The sequence below is a fragment of the Tursiops truncatus genome, chromosome 13, assembly GCF_011762595.2.
Source record: "Tursiops truncatus isolate mTurTru1 chromosome 13, mTurTru1.mat.Y, whole genome shotgun sequence".
NCBI lineage: Eukaryota > Metazoa > Chordata > Mammalia > Artiodactyla > Delphinidae > Tursiops > Tursiops truncatus.
In genome coordinates this window covers 26,901,410-26,920,346 of record NC_047046.1, presented here as the reverse complement: position 1 = coordinate 26,920,346, position 18,937 = coordinate 26,901,410, and the positions used below count along the sequence as shown (strand labels likewise).

General features: G+C 62.0%; 2 protein-coding genes across 2 annotated transcripts in view; one reads left to right on the top strand and one right to left on the bottom strand.

Annotated features, from left to right (window-relative positions):
- TANGO2 (transport and golgi organization 2 homolog) overlaps nucleotides 1-449 on the bottom strand; it is a 28,096-nt gene extending 27,647 nt beyond the window's left edge. The window contains exon 1 of the mRNA XM_033837496.2: nucleotides 395-449. The gene's annotated coding sequence lies outside the window, so the exon portion shown is untranslated. The remainder of the gene's footprint in view (nucleotides 1-394) is intronic.
- Nucleotides 450-4,243: 3,794 nt separating this feature from the next.
- The window catches only part of ARVCF (ARVCF delta catenin family member), a 36,097-nt gene continuing 21,403 nt past the window's right edge, over nucleotides 4,244-18,937 (top strand). Inside the window, exon 1 of the mRNA XM_073790436.1 lies at nucleotides 4,244-4,510. Coding sequence (XP_073646537.1) covers nucleotides 4,259-4,510 — 252 coding nt within the window. The 5' untranslated portion in view covers nucleotides 4,244-4,258. The remainder of the gene's footprint in view (nucleotides 4,511-18,937) is intronic.

Below are 18,937 nucleotides of genomic sequence, written 5' to 3'. Positions count from 1 at the left end.
CAGGGCTCTGGGGCCGTCAGCCGCGTAGCCCACCCACCCTCGCCCCGCGGTGACCGCGCAGCTCCCGGCCGGCCAGTATGCCCCACCGAGGGACACCGGCCCTGCCTGCGGGGCCCACGCCCCACCCAGGCGGGGACACTGGAGACGCCTTCCAGGAATGGGAGGAACGCTCCTTCGGCCGGGGTTGGCTTGGTCTCCCCCGGACCGGCCGCTGGATTTGCATTCACCGCCTCGAGAAGGGGAAACTGAGGCAGGGCGGGCTGTACGGCCGCTTCCGACTCCGCGCCCCACTTCCCGAGACCCGCTTCCCGACTCCGAGCCCCGAGCACCGCGGAGAACGCAGTCGGCCACACGCCGCCGGCCACCCGCCGCCCGTAGTCCACCGCGTACTCACCGCCTCCGCCGCCGCCGCCGCCGCCGACTTCCGGGTGCTGCGCCCGCGCGCCGCCGCCCCCGCCCAAGCCCCGCCCCCACACAGTCTGCGCGCTCCCAATGGGCAGCGTGGCTAGGGGCGGGGCGGCGCGCCGCGAGCCGGAGCACAGTTGGCTGCGCGTACCATCGCTCCGGGCTGCACCTCCCGGCGCCCCGCCCCCGGGGCTGCGCCAAGCGCCCGGCTGCGCCTCGTGACCCCTGCAGCCTTCGCAGCTCGTCTGGTTCAGACACCGGCCCTGGGCCCTGCCCTCGAGGACATGTCACCTGCCCGCCCAGCGTCCCGCGCTGCACTGGGCCCTGCTGGAGGCTCTGCGGGGATGCTCACTGGTGGGGCCCTGCTTGCCCCCTCCATGCCTCTGAACTGGCCATCTTCCTCATTGCACCCCTAACCCCTGACATCCCTGCCAAACTCAGGACAGACCCTGGACCGGCCACTGCAGCCTTTAACCCACCTCGAGGCTGTTCTGCAGGGCCGGCCCCAGGATGAAGGGCTGCCGGCTCGATCTGCACCGGGTTACAAGTGAGCAAGAGGCTGGGAAGGGGCACTGACCCGGGCCCTTGCAAGAGGACAGAGTCGTTCACTGGGCTCCCTGCGCACATTTGCCTCTGGGCTGTGTCTGGGGTCTGAGTGCAGAGAAAGTGGGGAGTCAGAGGCCCAGGGCTTGCTCCAAAGTGGGCCCTCAGCAAATAGTTATATTAAGGTTAATAACAATGTGCTAAGTGCTCTAAACCCAGAGTTGCAGGACACAGCTCTCATTTATCCCATTTTACAGATGCAAACATCGAGGCTCAGAGCAGTATGTATGTCACTTGCTTGAAGTCAAAAGAAGATGGCAAGTAGCAGTGGCTGGATTAGCTCCACAGCCCTGCGTTGAGGTTTTAGGTGCCCTGATCCTTCCTTGGAGCACTGATGCCCTGTGAAAACTGAGGCTCAGAGAGGGCAAGGGCCTGGCTGGTAGTAAACAGAGACAAGAGTAAAACCCAAACCTGCATGACACCCCCAAAGGCCCATTCCACCCCACTCTCTTGCCATCTCATCTATGTTCCTCCCGGAACTCAACAAAAGCCCTTTACAGGTACGGAAGCCAAGGACTCCCGACGTCCAAGGACTCCTGGCCAGCAGGCAGCAGACCCAGTGAGACACTCAGTCCTCCCTCCTGCCATCTGGCAAGAGAGTCATGCTGGGTGGGTGCCAGTGACCCCCTCCTGGCAGCTGGATCATGCAGTCCAGCCAAGAGATAGTAGTGTTGAATAAGCAGGACCTGGGGGGCTTGGAGGCGAGTGACCATGCCCTGGGGGATGGGGCAGCAACTGCAGTGGTCTGCCCCAAATCACTGGGCCAATGCCTTAGAGGGGTGGGACACAGACTGGTCAAGCCCTCCTGAGCAGTGCCTTCCCATTACCTGCAAAGGGGGATGCAGCCATGCTTGGGTTCCGTGGAGCTTTAAATCCCACCTTGCCATCGCCCAATGAGATGCATCTGGGTGGGGGTGGTCTCAGGACTACAAGGGGTTCACTGCTACCCCACCTCTAAATACATACATCCAGGGGCTTCCCTGGTGGTCCAGTGGTTAAGACTTCACCTTCCAATGCAGGGGGTGCAGGTTCGATCCTTGGTCAGGGAGCTAACAAATTCAATAAAGACTTTAAAAATGGTCCACGTTAAAAAAAATCTAAAAAAAAATACATAAATACATACATAGATACATCCTTAGATGGGGAGCTCATTACCTTGTGTGGTCACCCTTTTGATCTCATGCATCTGCAACTGTTGGGAAGTTCCTCCTAATATCTGGCTGAAACCTTTTTCTCCCTGCAGCTTTTCTCACATGCCCCAGGTATGTCCCTACACAGTTGGCCAGAAGCCAGGTAGAGAGGGCAAAATGGAGGAGACCAGGCTACTGGGCCCTGTGGCAGTGGTCTAGGGGTAGAGACCATCTCTTCTGCACTCTGTTTCTGACCCCCATCTGCAGCCTGGGTCATGGTGGGTCCTCGTGGAACTGGCACTGCCTGCCCTGACCCTCCGTGCAGCCGGTGAGCCAGCTTGACAGCAGACAGGTCTCTGGAAGCCTGTCAGGAGAGGTGGGGGTAGGGATGAGGGGGGATGGAGGGAGTCCTCACTTGGGCCGATCTTGGTACACAATTCTCCCCTTTGCCCTCTCAGCAGAGATCTGTCCAGCCCCTCTTGCCACCATCAGCAAGTGTGTGGGAAAGGGGTGGTGCTGGGCCACAAGGTCATTATGAGAGGAGGGGCCGCAGGAGGACCAGGGCCCAATGCCCTTGGAGAGATCCACAGAGAACTTTGGGCTAATTAAATCCACTCCTAAATACAGGAAAGGGTCTGCCATGTTCTGGAGAGGGACCCTTCATTCTGCCCACCCAGAGCTTCAAGCAATATCCCTGTGCCAGGGTGCCAAATGGCTGTCACTTCTAGTGCTGGTGACACCTCCAGTGCCAATTCCAGTCAGTTGGCTGTGGCTGCCTGGCTCTGAGTGGCTGCTGGGGGTTGATATGTCATGTATGTCAGGGTACAGGGGAACCCAATGTGGTACCAGTGGTGAATTCTAGCCCCAAATCATTTCCATTTCTTCGTTCTGACCAAGGAACTTCTGGGTGAACACAGTGGACCCCTGATGTGGGTGGATAAGACATGAATGTCTCTCCCCCCCGGTCCCCCCAATTAGCACTGTGGTGGGCCATGTGGCTCTGTGCAGCCTTGGGGAATACGGTGAGCTGAGGATCTGGTCATCTCCAGGTGCAACCAGAGCAAGAACGGCTTAGAACCACGCACGAGCCAAGGTCACTGGTCAGGGACCCCCTGAAACAAGCCCCACTGGGCAGCATCCACACTGGTGCCCCCTGCACCCCAAAGTTACCTGGAGCTGGCCTAGGGCTGTGGTCCCATTTGTGGTCATGTGTGTGCCCTGTGTCACTGCAGGGACCAGGCGGCTGCTCTCCACCTGGCAGGGAAATGTAACCTGTGCTAAACCCAACTCGGGTGGCTGAGCCCCACAGGGATCCTGCATGACCCCAGGTAGGGTGGAGGAAATGGACACCAGAAAGCGGGGAAAATGCACACACAAACTTCTCCTCCCCAGGCCCAGACCTGTGGCCTTTCGGTGAGCCGCGTGAGGGAGGCCAGTCCCTGGGGCCCTGCAGGATGGGCTGAGCCCACGGTGTCTGTCGAGTTATCCCTGACCGAGGAGGAAAACCGCTGTTCACCGAGGGGTCCCTTTCTACCCTTGAAAAACTGCCAGCCCCACCCACTCCGGCCTCCACAGTGGGAACCCTGGGGCAATGAGAGTGGGAGAGCGCCCAGGCCCCGGAGTCAGATGGACTGGGTTGGAGCCCCGGTGACCTAAAGCTAGTGAGAACCTCTCTGAGCCTCAGTTTCCCGTCTGTAAAATGGGAGGGCAGCAGAACGCTCCCTCGCGGATAGTGGGGAATACACACAACTGACGCTGAAGGGAGGGCGTGGCGCCCAGCGCCGGGCCAACAGCAGGCGCTGGAGCAGGATACCTGGGAACTGGGGGTGGTGATAGAGGCGACCCGGCCCGAGTCCGGCGATGGGGCGTCGGGCCTGCTCCCTTCCCCGCTCGGGGCGGACGGTCCGGGGACGTCCTCCAAGGCGACCGGGAGGGGGCGACCCGCCGGAAGGGGCGGCCCGCGCCCGGGCCTCAGCCGCAGAGGTCCCGGCAGGTGCCCGGGCCTCCGCTACTCCACGAGGGGCCGTGGTCGGCAGAGACGGACAGCCGGAGCGCCCAGTGGCAAGCCGGTGTCTCCCCGCGCCCGTCCAATCGGTGCCGGCTGCCGGGCCTCCCGACCAATGGAAACACTGGCGGCGGCGGGGCGGGGCGAGGGTCGCCGCGCCGGCAGGCCCTCTTTGCGCACGGGCCGCGAGAGGGGCGGAGGGCTGCCACGGGCTGCACTGGCCTCGGGGAGTGAGTCCTGCACCGGTGCGAGCGGAGGCCCCGGGACAGTCACTTGCGCCCGACCGGGGACGCCGCGCGCCGAGGGACCCGGGGACGCCCGTCTGGGGCGGGGGCCGCGCTGCGGCGCCGCCCACGCCGCGCTCCAGGTAGGCTCGGGCCGGGGACCGGGGTCGGGGCCGGGATCGGGGCTGCGGGATGGGCAGGGGCCCGAATCGAGGTCCGGGCAGGGGTCAAGGTCGGGGGTCCAGACCGGCTCTGCTTCACCCGCACCGAGCCCGCGCCGCGGTGCGCAAGACCCCGGACCGACGGGGGCGGGTCCCTTTGTGCGCAGCCTCGGGTCCTGCCTGACCGGCCGTGCGCTTCGGTCCGCGCGCCCCTCAGACCGCGGCCCAACATGAGCCGTGTCCTCCCCCTGCTCGACCGGGCGCCTGGAGCTGGCGCCGCTCAGCCACGGAAACTTTCCATCGGCCGGAGGGGCCCGGGGCAGGGGAACTTTCCTGGGGCGGCGCGCCGCCGGGAAGCACCGGCACGGCCGGGCCGAGGGATGTCCCGGCGCCGCGCTGCTCCCGCCGCCCAGAGGACGAGGGAGGGAACGCTGCCTGGGGTTCCTGCCCGGAGCCCCAACCTGGGTCCCCCTCCTCGCCACCCCTGCGCCCTGTCCCCTGGCTGAGGCGTGTCCCCTCCACTCGTAGTGGGACTCGGCCCAGGTTTGCCGTGGTGTTACCCTGGGCGGGCAGCCGGAGATCCCCAACCTTCCTATTTTAATCTTAAATAATTAAACATTGGGTTATTACAGTATGTCACCGTTTCTAACGTCTGTATAACGTGTCCCAGTGGAAACGGAACTTGGGGACTCCAGCGGCCTTTCCCTTTAGACCCAGGCGTGTTTAGGAACAAGGAAAAGAAAAGAACTGCCCCAAGGGTTTCATTCTTTAGAATCGATTCATTTTATAACCCCTCACTCACACCCCTTTCCCGAGTCACCGAGCAGGGCACACGGCGAGTCAGGGTTTATGAACCCAGGGGGTTGGATGGTGACCGGCTTAGCACCTGTGGGGCAACCTCCCCCATGAGGACACACACAGGGCTGCACTGGGAACCTCCACTCCCAGGTCCAGGCTGCCAGAGGTCTGCCCACCCCAAGCAGGTCCCACCTGTCCTGGGCTCAGTGTATCTGGATCTGGGACAGTGCTGGACCCACAGCAGTTCCCGAGCTGGACCTGGGGTCTGGCCACAGCGTGTGGGGCTGTGAATTGGGCACTCGTGCTTCCCCCCAGCCTTGCCTTGTCCCATCCACAGTACTCTGTCTGTTCCCTGCCGCCCCATACCCCCAACTCTGAGGTCCACAGGCACCTAGCACAGGGCTGAGCACAGAGCACTTGCTGTGCTCAGGACTCTGGTCCTGGCCTGGGGAGGAGGTCACATAAGCACAACCCGGCCAGCCGTCACCCCATTCTCCTCATGGGCAGAAGTGCCTGTTGACCAGGTGCCTCCTGTGTGAGCTGGGCCAGCCCTCAGTCCTGCCAGGTTAGAGATGCCCCCCAATCTGAGCTGTGTGCCTCCCCCAGGGTGGCCTCTCAGGGCTCCCTTTGCATCTCCCAGTTTCCATGGGGGCTGCACCTCCATCCCTCTTTGTGCTGCACAAGGATTCAGGTGGGTTCACTCCCCTTCATCCCAGGAGACAGGCCTGGGACCACGAGCAGTGGGATCCTGCACTTCCAAGAGTAGCCAAGAACTGTAGTGTAGAGGGGGGTGGGGACACCAGGCCCAACAGAGCCTCGGCCAGCCCCTAGCATGTGCCCTGGGCTGGCGTCAGCAGAGGGAGGGAGAGGGCAGAGCTGGGGTGCTGTGGGATGCCAGGGAGGCAGCGAGGGGTTCTGGGACCTTCCCCAGCAGTGGCTCGGGTTGGGGAACACATCTGTTCCCTTGCTGCCAGCTTCCATCAAGACTAGGATGAGGCCTCAGCCACTCTGCAGGAGCCCCAGAATCAGAGAGTAACCAAGAGAGACTCAGGGTCAGGAATTCCTTCCTGGGGCTTCCCGAATGGGAGAGCTGCACAGCTCAGCCTATTTCACAGGTCGGAAAGAAGAGCCCAGAGCTGGAGGACATCTACATCACCTACAGGGCCCCCAGCCGGGCTGTGTGTGTGAGGCACAGCGCTTACCACTGCCCCAGTGGACCCTGAGGGGCCAGCGGCCTCTAGCAAAGCAGCAACAAGCTGAGTGCAGCCACCAGAGGGCACCCAGGACTGCCATGGCCAGCAAGACTGGCTCCACCCAGCTTCCCCCAGAGGTGGGACCCTTCCCAAGGCACCCGCCAAGGCATCCGCTGGGAGGCTGGAGTTCTGCTTTCTCCAGGCCCCCTGTTCAGGGTGGGGAGCTGGAGAGGGGCAAGTACCCTGTGCCCTCACCGCCTCAGTACAGCAGAGGGAGGCCGAGGGCTGGGTGACGGGGTTGTTGAGCACAGGCTCCAGCAGGGACCGTGGAGGTAGGGTCCTCCTTCAGGCATGTGCCCTAGGCGCCTCCCTGGCCCCCATAGGCCATCTTGCCACTGCCCAGTGGTCCGGGCAAGGTCTCTGCGTCTGCCACTCAGCGCAGGGCTGTGCCTCTCTCTGCCTCAGTGTCCTCTGTAAAACAAGGGTGCAGCCAAAGTGGTGCCTTTTCAAGATGTGCACAGAGTGACCAGCGGCCTGGAAGGGCACGTCAGGATTTGCTGTGGTGGAGCAGGACTCAAGGCTCGAGTGCAGAGCGAGCTCTCAGTCAGGCCGGCCTGACCCTCACCCGGGCTCCTCACCACCCACTGCGGCCCTGAGCTGCCTGCCCAGCATCCCCCCAGCCTGGGCCCTGTCCCTCCGCCAGACTTGGTGTGTGCACATGGGGGCTGCCTCATGCTGTCAGACATCTGTGGTCTGTGCTGTTCTGACTCTTGGCCAGCCCTTGCAGAGGCCTCCTGCCCCAGTCGGGGACACAGCAGGCCTTTTCAAGGCTGGGGGTGGGTCCCTTGGCCCCGAGGCTCTTGGTGCAGGGTCCTTGGCCAGGACCACCTCTGAGGGATGCTAGAAAGGGCTCCCTGAGACAGGTACCCCCACCCTCTCGGCACAAATCCCATCAATGCTTCTACCTTCGTATCTCAGACCTGTCCGTCTGTCTCTCCATGGCCCCAGGGCTCTTATGAGGTTCTGTTCCCCCCACCCCCCATCTGTACAGTGCTGCTGAGATGAGGCACCCTGGGGACACAGACTCCACCTCAGGTCCCACCACCACCCTGCATCCCCAGACCCTCCCTGCCCCCCTGCTCCCACCCTCCTGCAGGAAGCTCCCTCGGGCCCCCTCCCCACCTGCAGCCCTGCAGATGCCCTCCCGCCCCCCACACTGGCATTGACTCCCGGCCCTCCTCTGCATTTGTGGAGTTATTGGCCTGCTGGAGTCCCACGAGGCGGGAACCACGTTCTTCCTGTGGCTGGATTGGGGGGAGTGTGTCCTAGGGGCAGGAAGACCTGAGTTCAAATCCTGGCCCAGCACTGCCTTGCCTGGACCTGGTTTCCCCATCTGTAAAATGGTGTCCTGGGCTGACCCCAGGCCCCTAGTGAGAGTCACCGAGATGATGGGGCACAGCCAGCACTGGGGAGAGGCTGGCAGTTATCAGGACTGATAAGAAAAGCACGTGGTTCTCCATGGAACAAGGTCTATGTGAACGTTTAAGCCAAAAGCAGACGTGCCCCAGAAGCATCACATTCTAAGCAAAAGCTGATCCCTGAGCCTCAGACCTCAGGGTGGGAGCAGCAGGTCCTGCTGTGGGTGGGGAGGGTGCAGCGGGTGGGTAGACTCCCAACCACGCCTCCCCTCCCAGGTGCTCACTCACACACATGTACACGCATGCACACACACGCCTGGCTTGAGCTCCCCGTTCTTCCTTGCCTCTGGCCCTGGCATCTTGATCTCCCCCCATGATCCCACCCTGACTTGAAGCCCCTCCCCGTGATGAAGGGGCTACTGTGAGGCAGAGAGACCCACCTGCAGGCCCGCAAATGAGCCATGTCCACAAAGGAAGGTTGGACAGAAGCTTGGAACAACCTGGTAAACACTGCAGAGCCAAGGGGAGAGAGCTTCTGCCACTGTGATCTGCCGGAGGTGGCCTCCAGCCTGTCTGTGGTGCCCTGTTTTTCATTTTTACAACACAAACACTTTGGCAACATCCCCAGACCTAGACACAAGGAGAGGGAACGTGTCCCCAGACCACTGGCCGAGACAGGAAGCTGCATGGTCCTTGGTCCAGGACTGGGAGGCTGGCTGCTGGCCTAGGAGGGACATGGATGGGGGCTGGCCTCGGGGAGCTTCAGGAGAGGCAGGCAGCCTGTGCCCCAGGGCAAGTGAGGGGGGCAGACCCCTGGGGGCCATGACCCCCTGAACAGGCCAGTGGGATCCTGGTGTGGGAGTTTATCACAGCAGAGCACACCCAACCTCTGGAGAAGGGAGACATTATCATCGGCTCAAAATGGTCAGGGTTTTGAAAGATAGTTAACAGCATAAGAAACGCCCAGGAGGGACCATGGCAGCCGATGCAAACTGTAGACGTGACAGTCCCAGTGGGGTGGGGGTGAGAACACGCACGGTCATGTGGGAGCGAGTCTGTGTTGGAGCACCACCAGACGCCCTTGGGTCAGGGATGACAGTGTCCAGCTGGGGCTCTGGCCCCATGCAGAAGGGACTTAACCCCGCCGGTTGGCTTCACCAGGTGCCCTCTGGTTCCCTGCAGGATGTGGAGCCAGCCGGATGGGTGTCTGAACATGCTGACCTCCTCCAGGGACGTCCCCTCCTCACACGGGTGGTGGGCCGGTGGGTGTGGTCCATGGAGGGATGGACTGTGGCCTGAGTGGTGTGTGCTTCCGGCCAGCCTCAACCCGGGTGGGCACAGGGCCCTGGGCTGGACAAGGCTGGACGTGGGGCCTCCTGCCACCCCTACTTGAATTCACCGATGGCCTGGGTATGGACCACAAATACCGGCTTGAGGGACGTCTGGCTTGATGGACAAGCGTGCACTGGGGACAGCCCACCAGGACATTAGCTGGACTGGTCCACACCCTCCTTGACTTGGATGCCTGGCACGGCAGTGTCTGGTGTCGCACAGGCCGTCAGATTCGCTCCCGGCTCAGGGTAGTCCCTGCTGTACCAGGGAGGTTTGAGCTGCCAGGCAGGACAGGCAATGGGCCCACATGCTGCGGCTCCTAGAGGAGGGCACTGAGGCCGGGAGGAGGCTTTGTCTGAAAGGGCCAGATGGCCTCTGGCACACACAGCCACCCTGGGCCACCGTTGGAGTGGGGAGGGGCCGTGACTGCTGTGATCATGGCGAGGGCGCTGGTGCTGGCCCAGCTGCGTGGGCTTCTCTGCTCATCACAGCTCCAGGGGCACGAGGCATGGTGCCCAGGAAGTATAGGAGGGACGGAGGCTGAGTGGTCCCTGTGGCCCCCAGGACCCTGTGTGGTGGGAAGTGAGCCCTGCTGGTACCACTCTGTCAGTTTGCTGTGTTGCCTGATTTGCAGAGTGTGGTGGCCACTTGTGCTGCCCCAGTGCGGGAGCCCAGGCCCCAGCCCGGCCCTCTGCCCCTGCCCCGCCCAGCCCCGTCTCCGTGGGAGGCTCAGCCCACCCAGCCTGTGGATTCTCAGTGTCCCTGGGTGTCCGGCGCGGATGGCCTGGCCCAGCCAGCACCTTACTTGGGTGGTGGTGAGAAGGCAGTGGCTACAGACTCAGGAGCCTCCAGACGCCTGAGTGTCCTGTGCTGAGGGCTGTAAGACAGGAGAGGGCAGGGGACCTGCTCCTTCCTCTTGTGTTCCACAGGACCTCGGGTGTGGCAACCTGCCAGCCAGGCAGGTGGGAGGACCAAGATCTGGCCAAGCATCTCAGTGGCCAGACTGCTGGGCCACATGGGGGCTTGTGGATTGGGATGAAGAGGCTCAGCCTGTGTCCAGGGCTTGCTGGGCCAGAGCACCAGGCCTTGGGACGTGGTGTTGCTGGTGGCACAGGTGGCATGGCATCTGGGGCTTAGGGTGGTAGGTGCTTGCCCCCACCCCCCTAAGCTTCTGATGGACCACCGTGCCTCAGATTGGCAGGCCAACCAGACACCAAATGGCAGGTAATGAGGTCTGTGGGAGGCTGCCCACCACCTCGCCTGCTGTGCCTGCCCTTGCTGCTCTTTTCCTGTCCCTGTTTCTCCCTCCTCCCTCGTGCTCCTCGTTTTCTCCCTGTTTCTCTCTGTCCCTCTCTCTCTGTCTCTTCCTGTTACCCCATCTCCTGCGCTTCTCGAGTGTGGTAACGGACTCTTCGTGTCTGCCGCAGGCACTTAGGCACAGCCTCGCGGGCACTGGTTCCACCAGCCTCACCCGGGCTGAGGGAGGCTGGGCCTCTTGGGGTCGCAGTTGCGCACAGAGTGGGTCCTGCCTTCATCCGTCTTTCTTCAGCCTTTTAATTTTTGCTTATGATGGCTTTCGTGTTCAAAAATTGTTCAGAGTTTTCACGTTTTGGTGGAATCTGTGGAATTCTTCCTCCTTCAATCCTTCTGTTGTTCCATGCGTTGTCTAGCACGTGGCCAGATAAACACACATCTGTCTTCTCCTGTCGGTGTTTCCAGGTCAGCGTCTACACTTGAGATTTCATCCGTCTAGAATTTACTGTGACATAAATGTGAGGCAAGGGCTGAACTGTGTTGATATGGTTGTACCTGAACAGTTTCTTGACTGATGTTTTCTATCACCAGGAACTATAAATGTGACATACCGCATCCTCAGGTTCGAGGTGCCTGTGGCCCTGTTAGAAGATCAGGTCGGGGCCTCCCCTTGACCAGTCTCTGTTCTGAAAAGTCACGGGCGGCCTCGCGCTTGCCCTGCAGATGCAAGTTGGTCCACACAGTCGGGGCCTCCTCCCCGGGACCCCTGGTGTGCTGGCCTGTGCACGTGTGCATCCCGCTCTGGTTTCCCCAGGTCTCCAGCCCCCCTGAGCCTCCTTGGTTACTGAGAACAGGTCCCTGCTGTGGGAAGGCCCCTCAGAAGCCCCCACAGTGATCTGGGCCCCTTTGCAGCATTTGGCCTGTGAATGTGTGACTCCCTGTGGCTGGGAGGGCATGGGCTGTCCCATGCCCTAGTGGCTTTGTCATGCTGTGGGGGGGTGAATGGGCCTCTTCCTCTAGGGTCACGGGCTTGGCACCCCCAGGGCCTCCAGTGGCAGCACCACTGGGCCAGGCACACGCATGCCTGTTTGTGTCTCAGTTCGGGTTGGGTCGGCCGGTCCACCTGCCTCGCAAGCATCTTGCCTGCGTTGCCAGAGAGCGAGGTGCTGGCCCTCGCCTGTGGGTGGCTCTCAGCCAGGCATCCAGGGGTCTCTGTGATTGGACTCGTGGGTCATTCCCCGGGTGGGGGGGCTCAACATGAGAGTCAGGAGTGAAGACCACGGCCCCAGGGACGCCCCCAGCCCCTTCCCACTCTGGAGCACATGCTTCTCAGGAATAACATTCTACGAGGCGGAACTTGGGTTCAGACCTGGCTCTGCTCGCCCTCTGGGGCTCGCACAGGTGGCACTTCGCGCTGGCCGCTGTGTTGTTGTGCGAGAGCCATGCCAGCTTCTGGCTGTGCCATTCCTTGCTCAGGGTGCCTCCCGGCTGGTGGTGTGACTGCGCTGCGGGGCCCAGGCCACCAGGAGGGACAGTGCCACGCCAGCCGTGCTGGGTGGTCTGTGCAAGCCTGAGGTGGCCACTGGCCTAGTGGCTCTTGGAGCAACCCCTGCCCCTCAGATCACCCCTGGGGCCTCTCCCTGCCACGCCAGCCACAGTCAGCTTCTGGCTGTTCCCTGGCTTGCTGTGCTTTGTTCTGCTGCCTGGACTGGACTGTCAGGCCGCTGAGGGGCCTTTCTTCCCCAGGCCCTGGGCGTCCGTCTCCGTCCCTGCGTGACCTTCCACCGGGGCACCCAGAGTCGTCAGTTCCACCCTGAGTTAGGTCTTGTTCTGTGGGGACACCCCCCTGCAGCTCTGATTTGGGTAGGCTGAGGCCCAGTTTCTTTCGCCCACAGGGAAGGCTGCCCATTGTCAGGTGGGGAGAAGGAGACACCCCGCCCCCCTGGCACATCTTGCCAGGTTGTCTTTTGCAATTGATGAGTTTGGTATTTCAAATATGCCTTTAGTTAAACTTTTTCTTTTCAAAATATTTTCACTCTCCGTGAAATCCTAATTAGGCCATTCATTCGTCTGAATGTACTTGCTGCTCTCTGCATTTTGCAAGATAACGAGGCTTCGAGCGGGCTGCCAGCCAGTCCTCCGGGGCCTTTGCTCTGTGCCCTGCAGGGAGAGGCTGCCGCCCTGTGACACCTGCACCCATGAGCCCTGGGCCGCAGTGCCTGCGGGACACCGAGTGTGCAGATGGGAACACTGAGGCCTGGGGTGGCAAATCGTCTCTGACAGCCCGGGAACTTTGCACGATGTTTCCTTAAGGAAGTACAGAGCTGGGTTTACTCTTTCAAGATCCCAGGTTAAGGAAGAAAGGGAAGCACCCTGTTAACAAAGCTGTCAGCTAGTCCTCGCTGTAGAAGAGCTTCTGCAAACAAGAGACGATAGCTGGGCAGCAGGGTCCTGCAGCTGACATCTGTGCATGGATAACGTCCAGCCCCTCTGGGATGTGGGCAGCTTGGTGGCAGCGTGGACCCTCCTCAGTGCCGCCTTGGGTGTGTCCGGTGCGGGCCAGGCCAGGCGGCCTCCTTCCTGCCCTGTGGAGGGACAGCAGCCTGTAGGCTGGGGCACAGAGCCCAGGGAGAGCGAGTCGTAAAGGCTAGGGTTGACATGACTGCAGTCTGCTCAGCTTCTTTCTGGGCAGAAAGCTCAGACCCCAACCCGACCCTGACAGCCCTGCTGGAGGCCTCTGTTGGGGGTGGCTCCTGGCCATTTGTGGGGTCCCTCGGGGACCTCCTGTGCCAGGGGAATTTGTTCCCAGGATCCATTTTCCACCACTCCTGTCTTCCCTCTTGACACCTTTGTGTCCTTTTCTGCCCGTTTGGCAGGTCTGCCTTGGGTTTGCATCCTGCAGCCTGGGGACAGCGTCCCGGCTGCTGTTTAGCTTCTGCCATGTTTTTCTTCAAATCCCCACAGGATCCTCATCACCCATGATCGGTCCTTCTCCTTATAGTTTGTTCCCAGCTCATCAGTTCAAGGCCATCTTTAATCTTTTGAGGGCACATCTGCTGTTCCCTGATGTTTGTGCTGGTAAACGGCAGCTGTCCTGGGTGCCCGGGGGGCAGCAGGGTCTGCCCTGGGCCCTGGGGGCTGGGGCAGGTCTGTGCAGCCTCGGCGTTTCTGTCCAGGGTCCTGGCCCGGCCGTGGTCCCCACTCCTGTCACAGAGACACTTTGGTGTGGACTGAGGCTGGGCACCTTCAGGCTGTGGAGCCAGGGCAGGCCCGGCCTCACAGGTCTTGGCGGGGGCAGCCTTGCCAGGTGTTCAGGACAGGAATGCAGTCTGCCCAGAACGCTGACCCCCAGGAGCCTGAGTCCTACCTCCCCCAGCACAAGGACCTGTCAGGAGTGTCAGGTCACCTACCATCCATTTTCTGGGGCAGGTGAGGCCCCACAGGGCAGCCTGGGTGCCTCTGGGGGTGTGTGTGCATGACTTTGTGGGTGGCTGCATGCGTGAGCCTGCGGGTGGATTTAAGGAGGTCCCCAAATTGTCAGCATACCAGTTGCAGTGTTCTGCGTCCTGGCGGGGGCAGGGCACACAGACAAGTCCGATTCCCAGCAGGCTGTCATGGTATGTGGTGTGGGGGGGTGGGGAGCCAGGCAGGGACACTGTGGGGCCCAGAGTCTGCACTGGGTAGGGGTGGGGTGAAGCCCCCTGCCCAGTTCCACTGGGTCATCATTTGCATATAAAAGGCAGGACTTTGCTGTCTGATGGAGGCTGGTGGTGTCTGGACCTGTGTGCCATGGGCACTCCCGGGCTTCAGGAGCACTGAGTTGGCTCCCAGGCAGGTGAGGGGTTCTGGAGCAGAGAGACTGGCATCCAGCTCAGCTTCTGGGAGAGAATGGGAGTTCCCAGGGGCCCTGGGAGGAGCCAGTGCTGGAGGCCACACAGGACCCTGGGCAAGGGCAGACCAGAGGGGACCTGGCTCTTTGATGCTGTGGCTCAGGAGCAACGATGGAACCTCCCTCCACAGGGCATGCTCTGGTCTCTTCCCTGCACTCCCCTTTGATCCATCCAGGGCCAGGTGGCCACAGCTGCCCTGCCTCTACCCTTGGCAGCTGGAGGGTCTTCCTGACACCTGTCACCCCCTGGGCTGTGGGTACTGTGCCTGCAGGGCCTGGAGTCTCCCTGCTGGACCCCGGTGTTGCTCCCGATGAGGGAACAAGGGACCAGTTTCTCACTCTCACACTTCCCAGGGAACCTCCTTCTGGAAGCTGAGCCCCAGGCCCCATCTTCCTGGATGGCGAAGGCCCAGGCTGGGCTCTGTGGGGAGGTGGACCTGGTATTGCTGACGATAGTCTGTGCAGGCCCGTCCCAGTGCCCAGAAGTGTCAGCAGCTTGCAGGAATGCTGGCGGGGAGGCAGGCGGGCGGGGTGTGGGGGCGTGAGACGGGGCCTCCGTGGGGTGCAGGGGTATCTCATCTGCTGACCACGAGGGGCACTGCCATGTCAGGGTTGGCCCCTTGGCAGCCCCCCACCCCCGGGCCCTGCGTGGATCTGCCCACAAAGAGGCAGATCTCTCCTGGGGCCTGCTGTGCCTCGTGCTGCCACCCGGGGGCTGTGACCCCCAGCCTGGGGGCTTAGTTAGCAAAGCCGCAGTGGGTCACATTGAGGTCACTTGGGGAGGGCTGCCCGGCAGGGCGCCCAGCATGTGAGGGCACTGCAACGTGCCTGGTCAGCAGTGGCCAGGGTGGCATGGGCCCGCAGACTGGGACGGGGAGGGGCTCCATGGCTGCGGTGAGCCTCCCTGACTGCGGGGCCGGGGCACAGATAGGGCAACACTCTGCGGTGGGGGCAGGGAGCTCTGCGTTCGGTCCCTGTCACTGTGCCCTGGACCCACATTGCCCTCAGGGTCCCATCTCCCAACCCCTGGAGTGAGCCCAGCCACAGCGAGGTTCCTTCTTGCCCAAACCTGTCCTGAGGTCCTGGCTGCAGCAAGGCTACCCCAGGCCACCCAGCTGGCTGGCTGTTTTCCCCCAGGGCAGGCAGGCGAAGATGGGGGGCCCTGCAGCAGGGCAAGGCAGGCCCGGATACATGGGCAGCCCCTCAGCAGGCCTGATGCCAGGCCGCGCCATCTGACCCGCTTGCCTCCTGAGGGCTCCCTGTGCCTGCTTCCCACCCAGTCCTGAGTCTGGTTTCCCATCTGGCAGGGAGTTTCCCCACTGCCAGTGCCTCTTCCACTTATCCAGGGAGAGCATGTTTCTTGTCAAATGGCGGAAAGGCCGTGGGAAGTCCTCAGACCCCCACAGAGAGCCTCTCCTGGGGCCCTGGGGCTCATCCCAGAGACCCTTCCGTGGGCAGCTGGGCAGGTGGTGCTGGGGTGGGTGTCTCAGCCCCTAACCACCAGGCTCTCCTGCTTCATCTTTCTTGGCTCTGCAACCTTGGTGGGGGCTGGGCTGACGAGCCACGTCTTGCCCCCCAGAGACTTACTGGCCACAGGCTCCCAGGGGCTGAACCCCCACTGCCCCTCAAAGGGGCTTTGTGCCACCACAAAGAGGCTCTGTCCCTCAGAGAAGCTTGGGTGTTACCATGGTGACAGAGGGGGCCTGGGAAGAAGGGGTCCAGCGTCTTGAGGGAGAAAGGGTGTTCCAGGCAGACGGCACTGGTGCACACAGGCCACCGGCCCTCAGCCTGACCGGACAGCTGCCCCACCTGTGCCTTCGGTGGGGGGGTGGTCCTCGGGGTCTCATGGACCCCTTGGCCCCTGGGTAGGAGCTGGGCTCCCAGGCCCCGGTGCCAGTTGGATCCGTCGGGTTTGGTCCCAGCCTGGCTGTGAGCCTCAGGCTCCGCCTCAGGAACGCCTTGGCTCCTGTGCCCACCCCAGAGCACGGTGGGGTGGGGCTCTGAGCCTGGGCCCTCAGAACTGCCCCCTCGCTGCTCTGCTCTCCCTGAGATGGAATGGGGGGTTGGGGGAGCCACCTCCCAAAGGGACCCTAGGGGGAGGTATGGAGGCAACAGGCCAGCCCACCCCACACAGTGGGGCACCTTGGGGTTCCCCAGCCTTATGCCCGGGCTCCCCTATTGTGGCCAGGCTGGAGTGGGTAGGCTGCTGGTGTAGGCAGAGGGACCACCAGCCCCAGCCCTCCCTGCCCTGCCCTTGGGGTGCCCCTGGCCTGGCTGCTGCTGTAGAGACTGTGGAGGAGGTGGGTCCTCGCTGCCCAGACCCCACACTTGGAGCCTGTCAGGCATTGCCCTCTGGCTGCAGCTGCAGCTGGAATCTGGGTCAGGTGCAGGAGGGGCAGCCTAGGGCTGGGGGACTGCTGTCCATTGCCATCCCACAGGTCCACCCAGAGAGGCAGGGAACCCGGAGACTTGGAGCAAGTGTCTGTGACCTGCCCTGGCAGGAATCTCAGCCTGAGACCCTTTGGGGGCCTCTGGTGGGGGCTCCCTGTGGCTCAACCCCCCCACTGAGGAGGGGCAGCAGCTGGATGCTCACCTACACCTGGCCCACCCTCCTGCCAGGGCGAGGCCTCCTCTGCCATGTCCAGCCTGTAGTTACCTGGCCGTTTCCCAGCCCTGGCCCTGGGCCCGGCCCCAGGCCCTTAGCTCCCAAGACCTCGGGCTCCGTGGGCTCCTAGAAGTGTCCCTGCCTTGACCTGGCTCCGAGCCTCCTGCATCAGCCTCCCCATAGCCCCTGGTCCTCCTGGACCACCAGTCCAGCGGCTCCTGCCCTGGGGCTGACCAGTGCTGCCAGGGACCTGGCTCTCCCTTAGCCCAGGGCGCCCCATCAGTGCAGGGCAAGAGCCCCTTGGGAAGAACCGCCCAGACCGTTCCCCCTGCACAGAGTAGTTGTACTCTGTGTGGTCAGTGGGTGCTGCTGGGTGTCCACAGGGACGGTTTGGGGGCAGGAGGAGGTCACTGAGGGGCCATCTCTGTCCACCTCCCACCTCCATGGTGTCGGGTCCAGGTGGCGATAGGGTCACCTCCTCTGCTAGGGAAACCCAGTTTCCAGGCTGAATTCTGTTACAGTTCTCCCAGCTCCCTGAAAACCTAGCTGCTTCCCTCAGGTGGCGGGCGGCAACGCCCAAGCCCCTGGGGAGAGTTCCCTGGCCTCGCGCTCACTTGCCTGGCCTGCTGGGGTGGGGGAGGGGCACCTGCTTTCCCATTTCTTACTTGCCTCTCGCGAAGGCAGTAGCTCTTAGAACATGGGTACGTGCAGAACTTCGGACCTGCTGCAACCTGTGGGCCAGGAGCCCTCCACCCAGAGCACCGCTGCAGCCAACACGCCCTCTTTCCAGTGCGTGTGTATATGTGTGTGTGTGCGCGCGCGCGCGCGCGTGACCATTTCCACACTCATCCTTCGCACCTCATCTCTGGGCCACATGCCTTTTTGATGACCTTTTCCCACCTCAAGTTGGGGTTCGGTTTTTCCTACTGACTTATATAATCACCGTATAGATGAAGGATATCACTTTTCTACTGGATGTTGTGAAGACGATCCCAGTACATTGACAGTATTTTCGTTTTCTTTGTCGTTTTCTCCTACTTCCCACATCATGGAAAATTGCAAACACAACAGTGGAGAGTAGTGTGACGTGTCCCCACGTGCCCACGCATCTTCCGCAGCAGTGGAGCCGTGTCTACATGTACAGTCCCACTTGTTGTCTGTCTGAAACGCTCGCTACACTTGAAAAGCAAGCCACAACCACAGCACGTGGCACTCTTTCTGGATGTTTAGAAATGTTTCATTCTCACAAAGGCAAGCTGGTCCTTTTTCCTTGGCAGTTCCTTCCACTGCTTTAAGGTCAAGAACGGACTCTTCCCATCCAAGCCCCCCCCCACCCTGCGACTCCCGCATTACACCAACTACGGGTGACCCTGTGGTCCTGGCCGTGGCACAGTGCCCGTCCTCGTGGGCTTGGCCAGAAGCTGTCCCCGTGGCTGTGGGCACCATCCAACCACAGCAGGGGCGGTAGGGTAAAGATGGGCACTTGCAAGGCCTGAACAGTGCTGGGAGCATGGGGGGGACACCGTGCATTCCCAGGTGGGTGGCCTTCAGCACCCCTGCTGCCTACTTTCCTCCCCATCAAGTGGGTGGGGCCAGGAGTGTGAAAGGAGGCTCCACCCGTAGCCAGTCCCCTCCCTCCCCTTGTGAAGGTTGGGGCAGTGGGCAGTGTACCAACAAATGGCCGGCGAGGGGTCAGCACTGGAGCCCAGGCCTCCTGCCAGCCTGACCCGTAGGAAATTCCTCTAATTCCTCAACCCAGATTGGACTCTGTCCCCATAATTTCTGGAGCAGGGTTTGGCTGGACTCCTTCTGAGGAGGAGCGGCTGATTTAGCAGGAAGACGCTGAGTGTGGGCATGGTTTCGGGGGAGGGTGGGCATCTCCTCAGTTCCTCCGTGTGCCTGCACCCTCATGGGGGAGCG